This window comes from Tamandua tetradactyla, chromosome 20, assembly GCF_023851605.1.
Source record: "Tamandua tetradactyla isolate mTamTet1 chromosome 20, mTamTet1.pri, whole genome shotgun sequence".
NCBI lineage: Eukaryota > Metazoa > Chordata > Mammalia > Pilosa > Myrmecophagidae > Tamandua > Tamandua tetradactyla.
In genome coordinates this window covers 49,244,063-49,265,827 of record NC_135346.1, presented here as the reverse complement: position 1 = coordinate 49,265,827, position 21,765 = coordinate 49,244,063, and the positions used below count along the sequence as shown (strand labels likewise).

The window sequence follows — 21,765 nt, the reverse complement described above, 5'->3', positions numbered from 1 at the left end:
AAAGCACTGGGGCTGAGATTGGCACTGAGGATTCTGACCCCTCGTCCGGTTTTCAGATCTTATCTTCATCTCCGGAGAGCAGCTGAGTGCAGCCCTGTAGCTCCACGCTCACCACTGTTACTGACGGTGAAACTGGCCCGTTACATCACTCATTCTGAGTCATAAACTATTCTTCAATACTCCAGGGTCAAAGCATATTCTTACCTAAAGCATACATAATAGGAAATGATGGATTATAAACTAATAAACCATCCCGAGATGCTCGGGCCCAGCTTCCAGTAGCCTCCAGACTGAGGATAAATATGTTTCCTAATCCATCATTTGCAAGTTATATACCCGATTAAAACATTAAACTCTCACTATACGGTTTCCCATTTATATGATCGCCCTTACAGAAAGCTATTATATTTTAACTATCAAGCTCAATAAATCAGGCAGTAGCCATCTATCTCTCTCCTGCGAATGGAGTGGGGGGCACACTGGGGACGCCACTGGCAGAGGCAGGTAGGGCCTCCATTTCTATATCTGGGCTCCCATGGTGCCCACCAGCCCAGCAGAACATTAAGCATGAGAAGCGAACACAGGGATGCTTTTTGAAGTTTCTGACATAAAGCCAAATCATGCAAAAGCCCTGAGGGTACATTCGATTTGCTTCCCCTGAGCCTGGAAACAGCTACCTGCGGACTCACAATAAACTACCTCTAACAGAAGATTCTGCTCAAGCAATTGAGGGGTGCAACAGACACCCTTCCCCTCTCACCCAGGCCAATACAGGATGAGAAGCAGATGGGATTTTAAATTCGGGGTGCTTGGGTGTCTGACCTCAGTCCCCACGCAGATCTGGGGTTTAAAGCACAAAGACTTTTTGTCTTTTGCTGGAACATCAATTTTCTCAGTTTTGGAGGGCGATATAAAAACTTATTTTTCCACATTAAGATAAGGGCAGATGTCTTATGGAAGAGATAATAAATATAAAAGCTTATTTTTAAGCTTAAAAAGATAAATTATAAAGGCCTACTTATATAAAATATAAGGTGAGGACTATAAAGCTCATTTCCAAAGTAAGGCAAGTGTAGATATATATATATAGAAGAGCATTGGCTTGCAATGGTCTGTGCTGGGCTGGCCCCCCAATCTTTGGGGGTGCAGCATTACTCTCTTCTGCCATCAGGCAAGCTTAGGTAGAAAGGTTTGGAGGTACAGGAGCAGCCTCTTTGCTGACAAGCACCCAAGTGGCTACCAAGAGGAGAAAGGAACTGCGAGGCCCAGCTCCTGCGGGGGGAGGAGGCTTTGTGTGGGGGGAGCAGGCAAGGCCAGCCTGAACTTTTTTCCTTGCCTTTTATTCTTTCCGACATAGGAAGGATTTTAGCATAAGTGTTGGGAACTGCTTGGAGTTGGCCTCTTTCTGCTGATGTTTTATAGGCACAGCCAAACTGGGGAGGCCTGTCAGAGCTGCCTGAAAGCCAGCCAGAGCCATCAAGTGTTTCAAATAAACTTAAGCAAACCTCACCATGGGCCTCCGCCTGGGCCAGGAGATCTGCCACTGGCAAGCTCAGTCAGTCAACAGAGCAGCAGTGCTGGGCTCTTGCGTGGGGCCAGGAACTGAAAGCAGGGTTTGTATCTAGTCCAGAGTGCTGATATGCATGTGGCACCCTGCCCCTGGGCTCTCAGCATCTGCTGCTTTCGGCAGCGATATGGCTGTGCCCCGTGGGTGCAAACACACGTCCTTGGCATGGGAAGAAAGGCCCTAGCAACTTCACTGATCTGCTCCCTGAGCTGTACCAGGGGCACAGTTGTCACGGAGGTGAGCCTGAATTGGGTTCAGCAGCGCACAGCAAGAGGAGAGCTGAGGTTAAGGGGACAAAGGCAGAGAAGACCTGGCTGGATGCTCTGGCCAGGCAATCCTATGGTGTTTCTGTTCCCCAGCTCTGCAGATGAGCGAGCTACTTTGTCTTTCCCTTGAATCAACAAGTTCCCACATACGTGGACCGCTATTTTTCTGCGGTTTGGTTATGGGCTGAAGCTAACCAGTGTGGCATGATTTTCAGCACACAGACCTGGGTGAAAATCCCATGATGGAAAATAAATAAATAAATAAACAAATAAATAAATAAATAAATAAAAATTCCATGATGGAAGAGACCACAAAGCTGTTTGGAGTGAGGGATGGATTTGCAGGCACGACGATTCTCAGCTCACCCCCAAGAAAGACTACAGTAAGAACGTTTAATTTCAGTTCTGATAAATGTCATCTAGAATGCTGAAGGAGAAACGCGTCAGATTGAAACAGGTTTCAGGAGGGAAAAATCACTCCCATCCATCACTCATTATTACTTCTTTCAGGAGCCACCGAGCAAACTGAACAGACAACAGAGGCCCCGTGCCTTCACGGGTGCACGGCCGCGGCCCACGCTGTCCCCGCCGGGAGGGACACGGCCGCCCCGACCTACCTATGAAGTACGCCAGCAGAATCGCCAGCAGGAGGGCCGCGGCGATGGCCGACAGGGCGGCACATTTCCAGCTGCAGTACTTGGACGGCTTCTTCAGCTTGAAGGCCTTCCTGGAGAAGGTGTTCCTGGGCAGGAGGCGGGGCGGAGGCGTGTACACGGTGCCTGAGGTCAGAGGGTATCCCGGAGAGGAGCTGCTGAACAGAGGGGTGCTCCCCGACGACGTCTTAAAGAGGAAGTGCCTGCAGGAAAAGGGAGAGCGTCAGAGCCGCCGTCCGTGGCTAACCAGGTCACATCGTGCTGATGGACGTGGTCCTGGCAAACCCGCCCTACCCTGTCCTGGAAGAAAGGGGAAACGTTACATCTGGTGGTGACGCATGTTAATTCCATGCACTTGCGTAATTTTATGCTTTCACATGTACATCTTCGGCAATAACCCTGCGAGGGAGTCAACATGATAAGGAAACCGAATTCTAGTTAATCACCCAGAGATGCTGCTGCTGATAATGCTAAGCACTATTTTGTATTATGTACCTACTACCTTGCAGGCACCTGGATATATCATAACTATTTACGAAGCAACTATCATAACAACCCCATGTCAGATATGAGGTTCAGGCTCGGAGGAGCCAAGGAGTTGAACCCAGAAGTCTGGCTTTCAACAAAGTCTATGTTTTAAAATGATAACCCACACTTCTCTCTTGGTCCTTGTTCTTGATGTTTTCAGCCTCTATCCAGCTTCCTGTTCTGAGACTGTCTCCTTAGGTACTGTGACCATGGTTATTTCTTTGGAAATTTCTTTGCCTACCAACTGAACATAGGGTCCCTGGCCACCTTTAATGAGAGGTGATGGGGTCTCCTGTCAACACCTAAGGTGATATAACCCTTTCTTAGGAGTCAGAAGACGATTACCCCAAGGACAGTTCAAGGATAATCAAGTCTCTTTCTCGCAGCAGATTATACTATCTCTTACAAATGCCATTTATAAGACTTCAAATGCAACCTGTCACACCTTTGTTCAAAATGATGACTCTAACACATGAGTTAGGTATAATCTACAGTCTGAGCAGCTAGAAGCCAGGGACTGTGTCTTGACTAGTATCTTTACATTCTTATTACCCAATTCAAATCCCTGTATGGGGGAGGGGGGCAGGGATGATTAGAGGATGAATGAATTAATGAATAATTGAGTGACACTCCCTCATTTACGTGATTTTACCCATGGTTTTGTGACTTTACTCCATCACAACTCTAAGATTTAGAAGGTCATACAGGTATTTCTTTTTCCATTTTTAGTAGCTGCAACTCTATTTTTTGACCACTTACAAGGTGTCAGTTATGATGCTAAATGTCTTATTTACAACTAAAACTCACATGGACCCTATGAGGAAAGTACTATTTTTTAAAACACTTTTTATTGTGAAATATAATATATATACAAAAAGCAATAAATTTCAAAGTACATTTTGGCAAGCAGTTATATAACTGATTTCAAAGTTTGGTATGAGTTTCAGCTTTACAATTTCAGGTTTTTCCTTCTAGCTGCTCCAAGACACTGCAGATTAAAAAGAAATGTCAATATAATGATTCAGCAGTCATACTCATTTGCTAAATCATGACTTTTCTGTTACAACTCTTCCTTCTTCTTCTTCTTTGATGAGAATACTATTCTCATCTCTGTCTCATAGATGAGAAAATTGAGTCCCAAGGTTGCTGGGACTCAAACTTTGGTTTGCTTGACTCCAAATCTCTAACTGTATCTACTACACTACACTGTCTCTGCATCTGGGGCTGAGAACAAGCTTTCCCAGAGGGATCCTGAGGCAGATCAACCATCAGTTACAAATATCTGTATCTTGGCTGCTTCCAGATAAACTGTTGACAGGATCTTACTCCTTTACAAAGATCAAACAGAGCCTGAGATGACTCACAATGATAGACAATGAGTACCTGATTAGTGAATTATTTAACATGACTACCATTAAAATAAACAACCGAGATTTAAATTTAATTTGTACCTTAAGTATTCAATGATCTGAATAAAGCCAAGAAGTTTGATTCCATGAATAAAGTTTTATATTCCTTGTCCAATGCCTCCTTCTAATACTCTAGATTAAAAGAATCCTTTGGAAAAGGATGGGGCAGGCATAGCAGCTAAGAGTAATGTTTTGAAAATAAATAAATAGGGGGGATAAGGGGAATGGGATGTTTTGGGTGTTCTTTATGTTTATTTTTGTTCTTGGAGTAATGCAAATGTCCTAAAATTGTGGTGACGACTGCACTATACGAAGGTACTGTGAACCAGTGATTGTGTACTTTGGATGGATTATTTTGAAATCCATACAATTTCATTTAACAAAAAAGAATAGTGTTTTGGAGTGGGAGAGACTGGGATGGGACATTTCCTGGACAAGTAAGCTCAAATAAGTTACTGAGCACTGCTCTAGAGAGTCTACACCTCCTCATCTGCAAAATGGAGATAATAATAATACAAGCACCGCACATCTGCTTGTTGTGAAGATAACACAAGATCATGCATGAAAAGCACTTAGTGGAAGGTATGTCTTATAGTAAGTGTTCAAAATATTAAGAATAGCTTTTATTGCGAATTCTTCAGAGCAACAGAAGGAGCCTGAAACATGAGCATTAATTTAAAGCTTGACAAATGTCGAACAAACACCTGAAGAGTTCTCCAAATCACTAAATAATAGTCCACTGCTCTATAATTAGGCTAGAACATATGCACACCAGAATGCTAGAGTGATAGAAAAACAGTCAGTTATGATTTAGAACTACTTAAAATTCATTTCTTTGAGAATTCTCCCAGAGCGAGTAGTGAAAATCGGAGATCAAACTAAAACAAAGGACTATAAAGACATTGTAGGTGGTTATTGATGAGTATTTAAAAATACACAAGCACCAGTTCTTACTCCTGCAGCCACCTCACCCATTCCCATGGCTTCAGCCAGTCCAGACATGTTTGAAATCTCCAGCTCTCAACTTCCAGCCTGATTTCTTCTCCAAGCCCCATGACCTCCTTCCTATTGTGACAGGGGCATCTCCACTTCTACTTTCCATAGTTATTTCAAACAAGTCACAGTCAAACACAGACTGGTTATTTTCCTTTCCCCGCCAAATATAATCCTTCTGAATTCCTCTTTTCCCCAGTTGCAAAAAGAAACTGTATAGTCTTTTGCATCTCCTTCCTTTCCCTCACCTTCCTATCCCCCTAGCAATTTTATCTCTGGTTAGCCGCAATTATAACTCTGAAAACCTCTCCTACTAATCCTCCCCAAATGATATCACACCCTGATTTGCTAGTCCCTGATTATCCTCTGTTGTCTAAAAGAGGAGACTCAAACTTCAACATGGGACGGGGTTCTTCAAAGTTGCTACCCAACCTTTTTTTTATCTTCATCTCCAAATTGGTCCTCTTGAGCTGGCATGCACTGGCTGCTCTCGCCACACCAAAAGATGCATGATCTTTGCTTAACAAGTCCCTTCATGTTGCCAAGCCCCTGTAAATGCTAGGCCAGGCTCCCTGGGATGGTTTTTCCTGTTCTTCCCTGCCCATCCCAACCCTGCCAACTCCTATTCACCTTCCATCCACCCCTGTGGGAAACCTAGGTAAGCATGCCCCTCAGCACATGTGCACTCAGGAATCTAGAGACTTGTTAAAATAGACTGCATTTTTCCTTTTAATCTGTCTGCCCCAAACCAGACTCTGAACTCCACGACACTTAACACCTTGGTATCTCCAAGGTCGTTTTTGTCTTAGTCGTTTTTGTGGACAGAACAAACAAAGGGATTGAAAACAGGGATGCTTTAGCAACTCAAGAGAGATCACAAAATGAAGCTTAAGAAATTCATTTAAACTTGAATGCTACTTTCAATTCACTCATTTATAAGAAAAAAGTAGATGCATAAGATTAGTATCTTTTTATACATAGGATTGCTTCACTAGATCCTAATATTATGCCCTTGGCAATCCACCCAGTCTACTTCACACACTTCATATCATGTCACTCACCTTCTCCCTCCTCTCTTGCTCCCCACCCTCAAAACACTAAAGCTTCCAATAGCACTTAGAATTAAATCGGAATTTCTTCCCATGGCCTACAGTGCCCTGCATGATCTGTCCTCTGGTTACCTCTCCAACTGTATCTTCTACCCCTCTTCTCCTTCACTTCATCAGTCACATTGTCCTGCTTCTCCTCCTCTTATCACATCCAACACGTTCCTGCCTCAGGACCTTTGCACTTGATATTCCCCATGCATGGAATATTTGCATCACTTGCCCCCTCACTTCATCAACTCTCTGCTCCAATGTCACGTTCTCTGAGTTCTCCTCTTGCCCGCTAAAAGAAATAGCATTTCCTTCTCTTTCGTTCTCTATCCCACTAACACTGCTTTACTTTACTTCTTATATATGTATGTGTTTACTTGTTGCCTGTCTCTACTATTAGAACTGAACTTCTGTGAAGTTCAAAATAATCAGCCATTTTGTCTGATTTGTTCAAGGCTGTTTTCCTATCACCTGCAATACAGCCTGGCATGCCGTGAGTATTCAACAAATATTTGTTAAATGAATGGCTTATAGCTGAAATAACGAATGCTGAAAGAGCAGCACCGTGAACACATTTAATCTTAAAATTGGGTTCTTTAGGTCATATCAACTTCTATTTTCAAGCGATTTACAAGTCGGCATATGTGTATATAGACAATTGTCTGTAGTTTTGCATAAGTGCATAAGACAGTTGTCTACAGTTTGCATAAGTGCATATAGGCAGTTGTCCACAGTTTGCATAAGGGCATACAGGAAATTGTCTATGTTTTACATAAGTACATATAGGCAGCTGTCTACCGTTTGAATAATACACATGGCCAGTTGTCTGTAGTGTGCATAAGTGCATATAAGCAGATGTTGATAGCGTGCATATGGACAATTGTCTATCTTTATACTTATACATACAGGGCCAGATCCATCCATCTCAATAACAATGGATGCTCTTTGGCACTGCAGTGACCCTTCTTGCAGGAGCAATGTCTCAAGGCACTCGTTGGCAGTGTGGTATCTGTGATAATCACAGTTAATAAAACTCATATAGTCATTGCATTTCTTCTTTCTAGTTTCTGGTACGTAAAATTACCCAACCAAAATACCAAAGAGGTAGAATCCGGCTTCTCCCAGAGTACAGTTACATCCTGCTGCTACTAATCTTTAAAATATTAAATTCAGCAAACAAACAAGAAGAGTCTAGAAGAAGTGATCTTTAGATTGTATCCAATAAATACCTGCTTTAGGATCACATGAGTGCTCGCTCTGTTAGGAAAGCACTAATTCCCCCTACCCATCCAGACCCATTGAAACAGAGTCCTGGCGGATGAGGTCTGAGAGTGTATTGGCTAAGAAGCTCCCGGTGATCCTAATGTAGGTTATAGTATAAGACACTCTACCTAACTATTTTGCTTTGTTTTTGTCATGGGCAGGCTCTGGGAATCGAACCCAGGTCTCCGGAATGGCAGGAGAGAACTCTGCCACTGAGCCACCATTGCACTACCCTCTACCCTAAACCCTAAGTGTTTTTGCACCTTTAAAATCAGTCTGACTTTAAAATCAGATTGTTGGTAGATATCCTTTTTTAAATGCAAGCTTTGGATACTGATGCCTTTATGGGTGTGCTGCCATGCTGTTGGCAGCTTTCTTTCAAATGAGGCTACAGAACAATTTGTATCTCTTTATCTCTGTATAGATAGATAAGGCAAATGGGGCAAAATGACAGCCATCATCGAAACCAGGTGGCTATTCTTATGCCGTACTATTTTTCCAACTTTTCTCTATATTTGAAATTTTCATACAAAAATGTTGAAAAAACAATGCAAGCTTTGATTCTCCCCAAGGTTTGTGGTCACATGCTGCTGGAAAAATAAATAAATCAAATGAAGCCTGACCCACAAGGTAGAGAGAGCTTACCAGATGGATGTGGGAAGGACCAAGAAGGCATAGAGAGCTTCTTTCGATTTTCCCCTGAACTGGCTGTTAAGACAGCTTTTCCCTCTTAGGGGCCCGCTCTGTGTGCTGGGATGGATCATTTGTGCTGCCCCAAGTGAACTTCTTCCCAGCGGTTGGCTGTGGAAGTAGCTCGGCTCAGGACTCCTGGCGTCAGCAAAAATGTGTAGTTTCCAAATGCACTTGACGTTTTTCAAGCACAACTCAATTGCTCTCAGAATTGGCCACTTGTGCCTCGGAAAGGAAAGGCAAATGAGGGGCCCCCAAAGCGCTGTCCTTGAAGTTTGCTAACATTCAAAGGCATAGGAGAAACTGGTCCTTGATGGCTCATGCAATATAAAGAAAAGCCTGAACACTTCCTAGCCTTTCCCTTCCTATCCACTTCGGGTATCAGGGACTCCCACCCCAGTACCCAGCATCCTGCCTGGCCCAGGTCAGGGGCTCAGAGAATGGTCACTGAACTGAACAGCGAGCTTAAGGAAGGATGGTCTCTGGGTGAGTGTGACTGTGTACCCTGGGTCCTGCAGATTTCTGAAGGACATGGCGATCATCACTTCACCCCAAACTGGCCATCTTTTTGGTAAATGTGACATTTTCTCACATGAAAACAAAATCATGTAATAAAAAACGATGGAATGTACCAAACAGCTATTCTCCCAGGCACTTTATGTGACAACAAAGACACGGATTTGAGGCAGAACCTTGGGAAGCCAAGCTTCTGCTTCAAATTGGCTTAGAAATTAAGGACACACACTTACCTTTGATTAAACAACCACAGAAGATTAAACTTACCTTTGATTAAACAAAACTCAGCAAAGATTCCATGTAAGAGAGCCCCACTGATTCAAAATACTGTGAATTTTTATTTTAGTCTCATGATACAAAAGGAGGTTGACTAATCCAGAATGGGAGTTTTGAGACGTGGTGGCTGGCTAACCTCCCTGAAGCCCCCACAAAAGATTTCTCTTCCTATATTTCTGAGTCAATGACGTGTAAGTTCCGTCATTAACCCCAAACCCTGCCAAAGGAAAAAAAGAAAACAGAAACAAACAAATTCATAAAATCCCTTAGCACCAAGTACCATTTTTCAGCTTGCAACCAGTGAGGCTCCTAAGAGGCAGCCTCCCTGTTTCCTGTTTGTTTGCTCTATTCCCTAGGGGGAAAACCCAGCAGGGCTGCAAAACAGAAATGCACTACACAAATAACTGTGCTGCCTCAACTCCAAAGGTCAAGTTTACTCTTTCCCTGTTCTCTCTCAATCTCTCTTTCAGTCTAGGTCCCTCCCTTCTCTCCCTCTCCACCTCCTTCCCTGCCTCTCTTTTTCTCTCTCTTCTTTCTATCTCTCCTACCTTCTTCCCTGTTCCCATCTCAGCCTGCATCCCCACTATCTCATCATTGCACCATTCAGCCAACCAGGATGTCTGTGACTGATTGGCAAAGGCCTTTCTCCCTTGCTCATGAAGTTTGCTGCAGCAAACATTCTTGAAACAGAGCAAAAGCCTTTAATGGTCTCAATGTAGCATCCTGTCCAAAAAAGCAATGCTGGTTATCAGGAAAACCAGGTATTGATTGTGGTTCTACCAAGAGACTTGACCTCCCTAGTAAATAAGCTCACAGATATTCAGAGTGGTAGATGAAGATATCGATACATAGCCCATTAATCCTTAATAGATTTTTAATATCATACATGTAATTGCTGAAATTTGATATAAGGCTAGAGAAAGGACAGAGGCAGAAATACTCAGGGAATGGGGGCGTGGTGATCAGTGAGGGAAATCAGGTGTGCTTGAAAAAACTCAAGATTTCATCACATTTTACTAGTCCTGGCCATGCCCTTTGAAACATCAGGTTTATTGTCTCTGAAGGAGTAAGTTTAATAAAGAGGCAGCCCATAAAGGGTACTGTAGCATGTAAAGTTACTGTAATTAGGTTTTCAGGAGTTATAATAAAACATTTAGCTGGAGAGAGGTTAAATCACTACACTTTTTGGCATCACTGTTATACTCTCCAATATAAAGAGAAGAAATGACGATGACAAGAGGAGAGCTCAGGAGCTGATGGGCGGGTTCTCAAGAGAGAAAGAGGCAGAGATGTGTGGGGTGGAGAGAAAGAAGGCTACAGGAAGAGATGGAAAAAGAATGAGAGAGGAGAAAGATGACATTAGATACTGTCCTGCTCAGCCACTACCTGAGCTAGCAAAACCAGCTATTCTATTAAGGGTTTTATCTGTATTTTTCTGTTTGCAGATGTAAAATGTACACATTATTACACACAAAAAACAAATACTAAACTTGAAAAAAAAATCCAGAAAGTAAGACTCCCCTGTGCGCTTATCCTTGAGAGGTAGACTAGTAAATATGCAGTGTTGAGTCAGATGTTTTTCTATACATAATGCCCTTTTATAGTCATCATCAATTAATTAATTGATTAATCAATTAATGGGGTCATACCAAAGAGGCAACATAATCTTTAAGCTTGCTCATTCTGGACTTAGACAGCAAGGGTTGGAGTCTTGGCTCCTATACATGTTACTGGTGAGATCTTGGGCAAGTGACTTAACCTCACTAGGTGTTGGTGGCCTCATCTGGGAAATGAGAGAACGACAGCACATACTCTTCATGGGCCTTTACGGGGATGGGCTGAGTGTGTGCATGTAACATGCTTAGCGCTGAGTATGGCACTTAGTGTGTGGTCAATATATGTAGCTATTAATTGCTGAAGGAGGGAACCATGTACAACTTGCTCTTGATTTGATGCCCTTGACCTAGCAGAATGTCCTACTCATTTAAAAATATGTATTGAATGAATGAGTTGCTCTAATTAGCATGGTAACCAACGCACTGTAGACATGCCTTCCTTCCAAAATAATTCTTTAAGGGAGGCAAGGGGTTGAATGGATTGGTGATATCACTGATGTGCTTGTTCTTTTTGTCTAGTAGTGAGCTGTTGTTTCAAAAATAAAACATATATATATTTACATTGCAACTTTCCAAGTATGATAAACAAGAAGCTGATAACCCAATCAGTATAATTAAAGTCCATTTTATATCACAGTCCCCTAAGCTTAAACTGAAACCAATTTTGATTTAATGACAAATAGGCTTTCCAGATTTCTCATTCCTGAACCTTTCAGATCCTGGAGGACCATTACTCCATTTGCATATGCCACAAACAACAGGAAAATCCTCTATTTTGCCCTCTTTAAAATTTGCAGCTGTACCCAAAATACTCACAGCTGGAATAATTACCAATCCAATTTATTGCCTTCCATTTCCTAAAAAGAAGCTTTCGACTCTCGATATTTAAATAATGTCACACTGTGATACAACATAGCATTTTTCAGGGCAAAACTACCCCCCCCCCCCCATAAAATGATCTACTGCTCGGTGTGACAGGCAAGGTCTCTCAGCATCACTAGAGAAACTTGTGTATTTATACAAAAATCCATTCCAGAGTCTTTGGGATGAGATAAGGAGTCTTATTTTTTTTTTGTTCTCCCTAAGAGTTGTTAACTTGCAGACTTTTTTCCAGCAAATTGGTAACAATCTTGGTATGGTAGGGGGAAAAGAGATTTCTGACTTTGATTTCAAACTTGACCTTGAACCCACCAAACACTATAACATGGACTTGTAGAGACAGTCATTTCAAATGGACTTGCATTTGTGTCCACTGGCAGGCAGAGGTAGATGAAGAACAATGTATACCATCAGATACAATCAATGAGCAGAATGATTTCTTCCATCTAGTTTATTGCCTGCACCATTTACAGAGTCAGAGAATTTTAAAGCTGGAAGGAACCTTAGGGTATGTCCCTTTATCATATGTTGCTTCATGCTATTACATTTGTCTCACATATTTGTCTTGTCTACCCAATCAAATTACAAGCTTCTCAGAGGCAGGCTCTATGTTTTTTGCTTCCTGGTATCTTCCACTGTTCATAGTAGGTACTCAAAATATCTGTATAAGGAATATACAAATAATGGTAGAGTGCAAAATGTGTAGGCTTTGGAGCTAGGCACTCAAATCCCAGCTCTACTGGGAACTAAGTGATGTTGGCAAAGCTAATTAACCTCCATGAGCTTCTGATTGCCTTGTCTTAAAAAAAAATTGGAATAACAATACCTGCATCACAGAATAGCTGGAAGGGCTGAAAGAGATAAAGAATATAATCTGTGCACATAGAAGCTCGCCCACAGGAGTGTTTAATGAGTGTGTGTACTCTATATCCCTTGCCTCCTAGAAATAATACCATATCTGTAGATAGGAAGCTGCAAGTCAACCTTTATTTATCAAGCATGGAATGTGTATCATACAAGGTGCTAGATGCTTTGGATACAATGATCAACAAGTCCCTGTTCCCATGTGGAATTTGTAATTGGGAAGATATGACAAATGAACAAAACTCAAATCCAGGTAAACTGAAACATACATGAAATATTTACAAATTGTGAAAAGTGTCATGAAAGACACAAGGGACTAAGACTGAGAAAATGTGGACGTAACTTAGTATGGTCACTTCTCTCTCAGAAGATGATCAATAAAGAAGGCTTATCAGAAGCAGGTGGCCATGCAAGGAGTGATGGGAAGAGCATCTGTTGCAGAGGACACAGCACAGCAACGGCTCTGAGCTGGGAAAGACCTTCTAACTTTTGGGGACATGAACGAAGACCAGTGTGGCTGGAGCACAGCTGTCCAGGTGATAAGTGGCAGTAAGAAGTAAGCATGATGAAAAATATATCATGCACAACTCTGAGGGCATGGAGTCTAGGTTTTAGTTCGACTGCAAAGGGTTTTAAACTATGATTTCTCTTTGAGGAAAGGAAGCAGATTTAGGAGCATATGACCTTAAAACCCAACCACCGTAGAACAGACTCATGGGGAATTCAGTTCAATACTCGGTGATGAAAAGGTTTGGTTGCTTTCTTTGGCCTCAGGCTTGACCATTGTGGGTTCTGTCCAGAATATTCTAGCTCCCCTTAACATTGTACCTCTCACTCTATTGACACTTGGACATAGTTAGGCCTCTCAAGTTTAACACATCTAAAACTCAAGTCTTGATTTTCACCCCACACTTTCCTTCTTCTCTAGCCTATACCCAGATCAGGTAAAGAAACCACTACTCACATGGCTTTGCAGGTCCTATCGCCAGGAATAGACTCTGAGGGAGAAATCTGCATGTAGGAAGTTTATTGGAAAATGCTCTTGGGAGGGCCACCTGTGAGAAGTGAAGGAAGCAGGCTGGGCCGAAGCAAAGCTGATCTGTGATGTTGCTGCCACAGGGGCCTCAGTCAACTACACAGGAAGCTCTGGAGCTGGGATGGCTCTGCATGTTGACCCAACTTGGGCTAAGAGGGCTGGTTCTAATTCCTTCACATCAGCCAGTCACTGGATGTGAGCTGTTTCCAGAGGCACAGCTTTGGGAGAAACGGCTCTTTTCAGCTGAAGACAAGTTTCAGAGAGGCACTTGGCTAAGATCTGTTCCCAGCAACTGGGGGTAACATGTGCTCTAGTCCTGGAGAATGGGATCTGGGCAGGCATCATACATCTACTTGACTAGGTTTTCCTGCAGTTCCTGTTCTGTCCTTCTCTCACATCTAACCCATCATTGGTTGATGTCCTCTCTGCCTCCAACACGTATCCCAACCTGCCCTCTTCTTACCACCTGCACCTCTGCATTGCCTCTCACCTAGCCAACTGCCTGTATCAGTTCTAAACAGGTATCTCTATTTCTGCTTTTGCCCCACAACATCCATTCTCCTTACAAGAGGAACTAGTCATCCTCTACAAATGCAAGCCAGATCACATTACCCTCCTGCTTAAAATCTCCCAATGCCATTCTACTCAGAATTTAAACCAACTTCTCACTGTACTATACAAGGCACCTCCTGATAATCTATCACATCTCCTCCCAGCCTCTACATCTCTGTGCTCCAAAAGCTTCAAGCATATTTTCTGCTGTCCCTCAAAGAGGTCAAGCTCTTCTTCATCTCTGGCATTCACACCATGTTTCTCTCAGTCTGCAATGCTCTTTCCCCAGATCTATGAATGACTCCTCCTTCTCAGGCCTTACAAGCTCCCCACCCCACTCAAAAGCTTCCTTGGTCAGCCCTACCCACCCCATCATTGACTCTTGCTATCCTGCCCAAAGTCATACCTCCAGGGCTGGTAGATGGTGGGAGGGGAAGTATAAAGGCCAGACTCCCCACTCCACACTGGGATAACTCCTTTAACACCAATTACTTTTAGAAGTGATTGCATTCATTTTTTGTTTATTGCCTGCTTCCAAGGGCACTGACAGTCCCCAAGGGTCAGGCCTTCATGGCCTTCATCACTGCATCTAAGATCCTGGAAGAACACCTGACACATGTTTGGTGTCCAGTCATATTTTAGTGAATGGTTCGTGCTTTTTTCAATCTAGATCTTGACAAATTCATTTTATACTGCTTGTAGGAGGTGACGAATTTTAAGAGCTTTCCATTTGCTTTCAGGCACTACACTTCTAACTGCTTGTCCTGTAGTTTCTTCTTCAAAGATGTCCTGTCATTCTGGATTTCAAGATTTTGGTGAAGAGAACCACGTTTTTATTATGCCTGCACAGATTATTTAAAACGCTTTGACAAACCTTCATCTTTCTATTCTGAGCAGTCTTTTAGTGTGTTTTGTAAGAACGTCCCCATTTTCTTGATCTTTTAAATTGGAATTCTCAAATTTTCTGTCCATTTTTGAGGCATTTGTGTTAACCATAATTATGTTGATAATTTCCACTGTGACAACAGTGGCTCTGGAAAACACGGGATAATGCATTTTTTTGTTTAATTTCTAAAATTCTATTTAGTGATGCAGTGCATTTTGCAGTCCTCCCTTCCTTTCTTTTCACAGCAGCCCACTGAATGTATAAATTCGGGCATTAGTTTACACTAATCTCAGGGGGCTTCCTGTTTGGTAACTGGGAGCTCAGAGATAATCTTCCCATAAGCACAGTCTGGATGAATTTATGGTAAATGCACTTGCTCCTTATCTGTCACTTTTCTGCCCACCTACAGAGCAGTTTATCTTTATAGGTTTGATATCTTTGCAAACATGGAGATTTCATGATGCATTTCCTCTTCCAAAGCACTTGAACAGAGTATGATCAGAATGGTTTTGATCTCTGAAAAATCGTCTGTTTACTCTCCTCCACCCAGAGAAGGATCTGTTTTTTCCCACTTTGTCCCTCCACCTCTAGAACAATGGAGTCCTGCCCTACAGGCTTCTATTTTCTTACTGATAGTGTTCGAGGACTTCAGGAAAGTCTGAAAATTTGCTTTTATCGTTATGCTGAATGGTGATAGTGTTGACAGTCTTCCAGAATTTAACCCATTATATGCTTGGACCCATTTATCAGTATTAATCAGATCACACATGCTTGTATTGTGTAGTGCCTTCAAAATGATTCATTTCAAGGCATGTTTTGGGAACAGATTTTTTTTTTCTAACACTGTGTTAGTCAAGGTTCTCTAGAGAAACAGAACCAACAGAAAAGATCTGTAAATATGAGATTTATAAAGTTGTCTCATGCAACTGTGGGAATGGAAGAGACCAAAATCTATAGGGCAGGCTGTGAAACTGGCAGCTCTGATGATGGGTCTGGATGAAGTCCATAGGAGAGCCTTGCTGGCTGAAGAAGCAGTGAAAGAGTCTCTCCTCTTCATTAAAAGCCTTCAACTAATTGGATTATCTTATTGTGAGAGACACACATTAGTTGAGCACAGATACAATCAACTGACTGATGATTTAATCAGTCAACCACAGAATATCTAACTGAAGCTTGCATAAGAGTGACCTCCAAAATAGCCTCTTAACTCTTTTTTCTCTCTCTTAGCCTCTGATGCCTTATTATATTTCTTTACCCCCTTTTGGTCAGGCAGGCATTGTTGGTTCTACAGTGCCAGGGCCAGCCTCATCCCTGGGAAGTATGCCCCACATTGTCAGGGAGATTCTCACCCCTAAATGCCATGTCCCATGTAGGAGGGAGGGGAATGATGTTCCTCGCAGAGTTGGGCATAGAGAGAGACAGAAACCACATCTGAGCAACAGAAGAGGTTTCCTAGGAGCAACTCTTAGGCCTCATTATAGTTAGTCTTAACTTCTCTACTGAAGAAAGTTTCATAAAGGCAAGCCTCAAAATCAAGGGCTTGGCCTATTTTCTTGCAGTCGAGAGGGTACCCGGGGTTTCCCAGATGGGAAAGTTTACTAGTTCCATTTTTTTTTTCTTTGGACCCTCAAAGGACTCTACTAGTAATTTTTATCAGTCCATCATATTCTGAGATGTATGTAGGTATTACATTAAGCTACACAGAATTTTAATGCCTCATTCCTGTTCTGGACTCCAGGAGTTTGGGTTATTTAAATGAGCTATCCAGACAGTGTGATTTAGATTGTGTGTGTTACAGAAAATTTAGGTTCTAGACATAATAAACCTCTCTGCCTTTGGTTTCATACAGTAGGTGAAGGTCTAGAGTATTAGTCTATCATCTTTTACCCTGTATTCGGATTTACCTTAGTCCCAGCTAGATTGACTTTGTTTTTATCTCTAATTGAGCCTGATTTCTTTTTTGGCTATTTTAACTGTTATTGTAGATAGCTATGCTGCAGCACTCCGCATTTCTGGGTCTTAGGTGTCACAGAGTTACACAAAGTTCCAGGGAAACACCAGGTGATATACATACAGCTCAGGGCCCTCAGAACCTAGTATCAGACTAAGTGTGGCTGCTATAAGGGTTTACAACCTAGGCTTCGATTTTCTCGTATTTTCTGAAAGAGACCTTAGCATATTCGTTCTTTTGTTTCTAGCTTATTTTGCACAACACCTTGCCCCCAAGGTTTATTCAGTTCATTGTATGCCTCTTGATGTTCTTCAATTCTGTAGCCATACCACATTCCATCATATAAATGTACAGTTTGCCATTATGCTACTTAGTCATTGTACCCTTTGTCTCCTTCCATCTTTGGGCATCATGGATAATGTCCAAGATGAACATACCATATATTACAGCATCCTCACCTGGTGGTACAACCAGCAGTGCTCTCAGTTTTAGACAATTTTCATTGGTCCATAGAGGTACAGAACTGACAAACACAGCCTCACCACATATCAAGTCAAAACCACCCCTTATTAATTTGTCCTCCTCACCAACTAGTTGCCTTGGTAGTGCTGTGTTGATGTCTTCCTGTTAACTATTGGCCACGGCATGCAATTTTAGTTTTCCCTATATACCCATCTACTACTGACTTTGCTTAAAATCAAACCTTTGAAATAGTTCACGCGAGAACTTATTTATAATTGTAGATTTAATCAGTGCGATACATGGCACTTCATATCCCTTTTCAATCATATTTGCCTTCCATATGACAATGTTACTTATAACCCATTAATTAGTTACCATCACTTCTATCCATTCGCTCGCATTTAAGTTCAGCCTCATTGGGTAGCCTTTCCCACGTTTCTAGCTTTTGTGTACCTCTAGGTCTGCTATATTCTACAGTGTAACCTCTGAGATTACCTTTACCAGAGTCATTACAGAGAATTCATACCGTATCTGTCCTTTTGTGTCTAACTGTTTCATTCAACATTATGTCCTCAAGGTTCGCCCCATTCTCATATGCTTCAGGGCCTCATTTTGTCTTACAGCTGCATAATATTCCATTGTACGTATATACTACATTCTTTTAATGTGTCATCGGATTCAATTTGCTAGATCCTAATTCTCTTATGAGATCAGAAAGGACCTAAAATGTAAGATCTCCAGATGTGTTCATTGAATCACCAAGTGTATTTCTATATTAATTGTTTCAAGTCAAGAAACAGGCCTGTGATATTTGCAAAATACTGGAGTAAACTGAAGGTTTTCACAAGACTTTAGAATTTTAAATATCCTCAATATCTTAGTACTCGCTACACAATATTTATTATTTCCCTTTCTTTTTTGAGCACATACATTTCAATCCATCCCTTTTCCTAGTCGTAATCTGATATTCCATGGTGCAAACCTTTGAGAAATCAAGTTTTCATGTATTTTCCTTTATTTCCAGATGAGTACTTTAAGTCTCAGAAAGAAATGAAAACAAACAAACAAATATATAAAAAAACAAAACAAAACAAAACACAATAATGACTGTTTCCTAGATTTTTGTAGGGGCTCAAGACCTATTCATTGGGTGGATGATAGAAGGAAGGAAGGAAAAGTAGAATAAAGGAAGAACTGAAGGTAGGGATATAGGGATAGAGGAAAGAAGGGAGGAAGGCAGGAAGGTTTATACTTTTAAATTAAAGGGAACAGGCTAGATATTTTATGGGATTTTTTCAAGATATTGAAAGGGAAACAAAACTGACTTGCCCCAAATCTTGCACAGTTACTAAAAATTATTAAATCATCAAAAACAATCCTAGATTTAGGAACTTGCAGGGGAGAAAAACAAAAGAAAAGATTAAAAAAAGAAAACTTACCCTTAATTTTATGTATTATTGATTTGCTTCTTTCACGTTAACAGTATGTAGAGATGTCTCACATTTAACTTTGAGGCATTGTTGCTTTTTTTGACCCTCAAATAAAAGATGGTTGCTTTTAATACCATTTATTTTCCCACTGGAATTTATATCAGACCCTTTGAGGCATGAAAAAATATGTTAGGCCAATAAGCATATTTACCCACATTTTTAAATCTGTGTAATATCCATAGGTACCATTTTTTTTCTTATTTAGCATTCTTCTTGAAATGACAGACAAGCTCTTCGGGTATATTAATAGCGCTTTATAGCAACCCCTCTAACATGTTTGCCTGTCTACATATATCTATCTGTCAGACACCCAAAAATTAATGTTTTACAGAAATGTGCCCTTTGAACGTGTTTGTAGGTCAGCTCCATACCCTCTGACAATGCACAGGACAGAGCCATACATTTCAGTCATCAAAGAAACCATTAAAAAAAGGCAACCATCATTTAGCATCGACACGCGAATATCGCCATGGCACTTAATATACTTCAAGCAGATTCTGCAGAGTTCCTGCCACAGAACAAGTCCCAGGGAAGCAGGCTCTAAAAGCTTGGTTGGCTTCCTTGAAAGGCTCCTGGCTTCTTAAATCCTGGGTTTTGTGGGGCCCCGGGGCAAGGCTTTTTAAAAATGCAAGTGTCAAGGAAACTGTCATGCATGTTTGCCTTAAGTACCCAAAAAGCTTGTCACTGCCATCTTGGAAATCTTGACGAAGATGCAGTTGGACAAGCCAAGGCAGGGTAAATTGAAAACTGCCTGACAGGGAGGTGGCGCGTTAGGCTAAAAGGCAGGTGCCGCCTTCAGGCACTTTCTTTGCAAGTGGCAGAATTAAAGAAACCTCAAGGAGAATCTGGTGGAAGGCGGCTGCCTTTGCACACATCTCAAAGGACTGGACTTGAGCAGGGGAACTTTCCTGCTCCTAGGTTTTGCTTGCCAAGAAGTTAACTGGTTTTACAAAAGCAAAAAAAAAAAGAAGAAGAAGAAGAAGCAGTATCTGCATTTCTGTGATGGAAGTGAGGAGAAGGGGAAGAGAGAGAAAGAGGAGGAAATTCTGGGTTGGACTGGGACGCACCTGCTTGTTTTAGGAGGCTGGACAGGGCAGTGGTTAATGGTTAAACCAAAGGCAGCATGTGGGGTTTAGAGCCTGGTTGCCCCACCAGCAGGCTGTGCAGCCTTAGGCTAATGACTTGGTATCACTGAATCTCAGTTTTCTCATATGAAAAATTGTGAAAACATGAAAAGCATTTCATAGGAATATTGTGTAGATCCAATGAGGGGCTCAGCACAGATTTGACACAGAGTAGCTTGAATTACATACCCGGATTTAGATATGGCCTTAGACTCAATCTGCATTCCTGTGGGTGCGAGCCCATTGTAAACAGGACCTCTTCAAGGTGTTATTTTGAGTTAAGGTGTGATTAACTGACTAAGGCTGGGTCTTAAACCAGATTATAGGAGGCCTTATTAAGAGAAAGCCACAGGAAGGAAGCTGGAGACTGGAAGTCAGCAGGAACAAAAAAGAGAGAGAGGACATTGCCATACGACAACGGAAAGCAGAGACACAAGCCAAGAAACCCCGAGGGTTGTCAGTAGCCAGCACCAGAATGCCAACTGAAACCATGAGCCAGTAAATTCCTGTCAGTAAAGCCAAACCATTGTGCAGTGTTGGTGAAGGCAGTCCTGGCAAACTAAGGCAGCCCTCGATACATTTTGACTATTACTTTTGTGGAGACAATTATCAATGAATCCCATGAACGGCCTACTTTAAGTATATAAAGTTAGTTTCTCCTTCCCTCCCTCCCTCCCTTTCTTTTTCTTTCTCTCTCTCTCCCTCCCTCCTCTCTTTCTTTCATCATTTATCTATCTATCTACCAATCATCTCTCCATTATCTATCTAATCTATAATCATCATCATCCATCATCACCATCAATCTTTTTTATTTCTGCTTCCTTCCCTCATTCTTTCCTCCCTCCTTCCCTTCCTTCCACACGGACTCCATTGGTTGCCTACAGGGCACGTGTGGTTCCTGCCTTTCTGGGGCATCCATTGAGGGTATTGCTCCTTCTCTCTGCAAGCCCAACCACGGCACACTTTGGATCAACACCCAACTCCTGGACATAATGCTCCTCGCCCCACACAGAGTGCTTGGCTGGGCCCAGAACTTATCCCTGACCTGGCTCCTGGCCCTCCCCAGGGGTATCCCAGGGCTCCTGGCCCTTCCTTTATATGCCAGTTGACCCAGGGTGCTTGCACATCTTTGTGTTCCTGAGCCTTTTCCTTTTCTCTTGCCTCTGCTCCGAACAGTCCTTCGATTGGGTAACTTTTTCAACAAGATAAGGCTCAGATATATTCCCATCAGCAAGGTTTCCCAGACTAGGCAGGCATGCTCCTGGTTACCCCGAGTTCCCATAAGCGTCAATCTATCTTACGACCTTCTCCATGAATATAAATTATTTGCTCACCTGCCTTTCTCCCACTAAACTGTAATACCCAGAGGACACACAACATGTCTTTTTTATCCATTACTCTAAATGCCTCGCAAGTCACTCAGTCCCGAATAGGACATTCATAGATGTTGGCTGAATGAAGCTCAATTCCTATGAAAATAGGTGGTGATGGGATTACTGAGAGGAAGTGGGAGATACAAAAATCCTTATTTAGTTTAAAATCTGAGCTTCAGATAAAGAAACCCTCTAAGTTTGGCCTGAGGACCTCTTATTGACAGAGACCTCACATATTTATTTCATGAAAAGAGGCTGTTTTCCTCACCAGACT

At 42.0% G+C, this 21,765-nt stretch overlaps 1 protein-coding gene across 8 annotated transcripts in view; it reads right to left on the bottom strand.

The window, feature by feature from the left end:
- The window catches only part of TENM2 (teneurin transmembrane protein 2), a 652,889-nt gene that overhangs the window by 245,449 nt on the left and 385,675 nt on the right, over positions 1–21,765 (bottom strand). For all 8 annotated transcript variants that reach the window (XM_077137592.1, XM_077137593.1, XM_077137599.1 and 5 more), the window contains one exon: positions 2,451–2,689. In XM_077137592.1, coding sequence (XP_076993707.1) covers positions 2,451–2,689 — 239 coding nt within the window. The remainder of the gene's footprint in view (positions 1–2,450; positions 2,690–21,765) is intronic.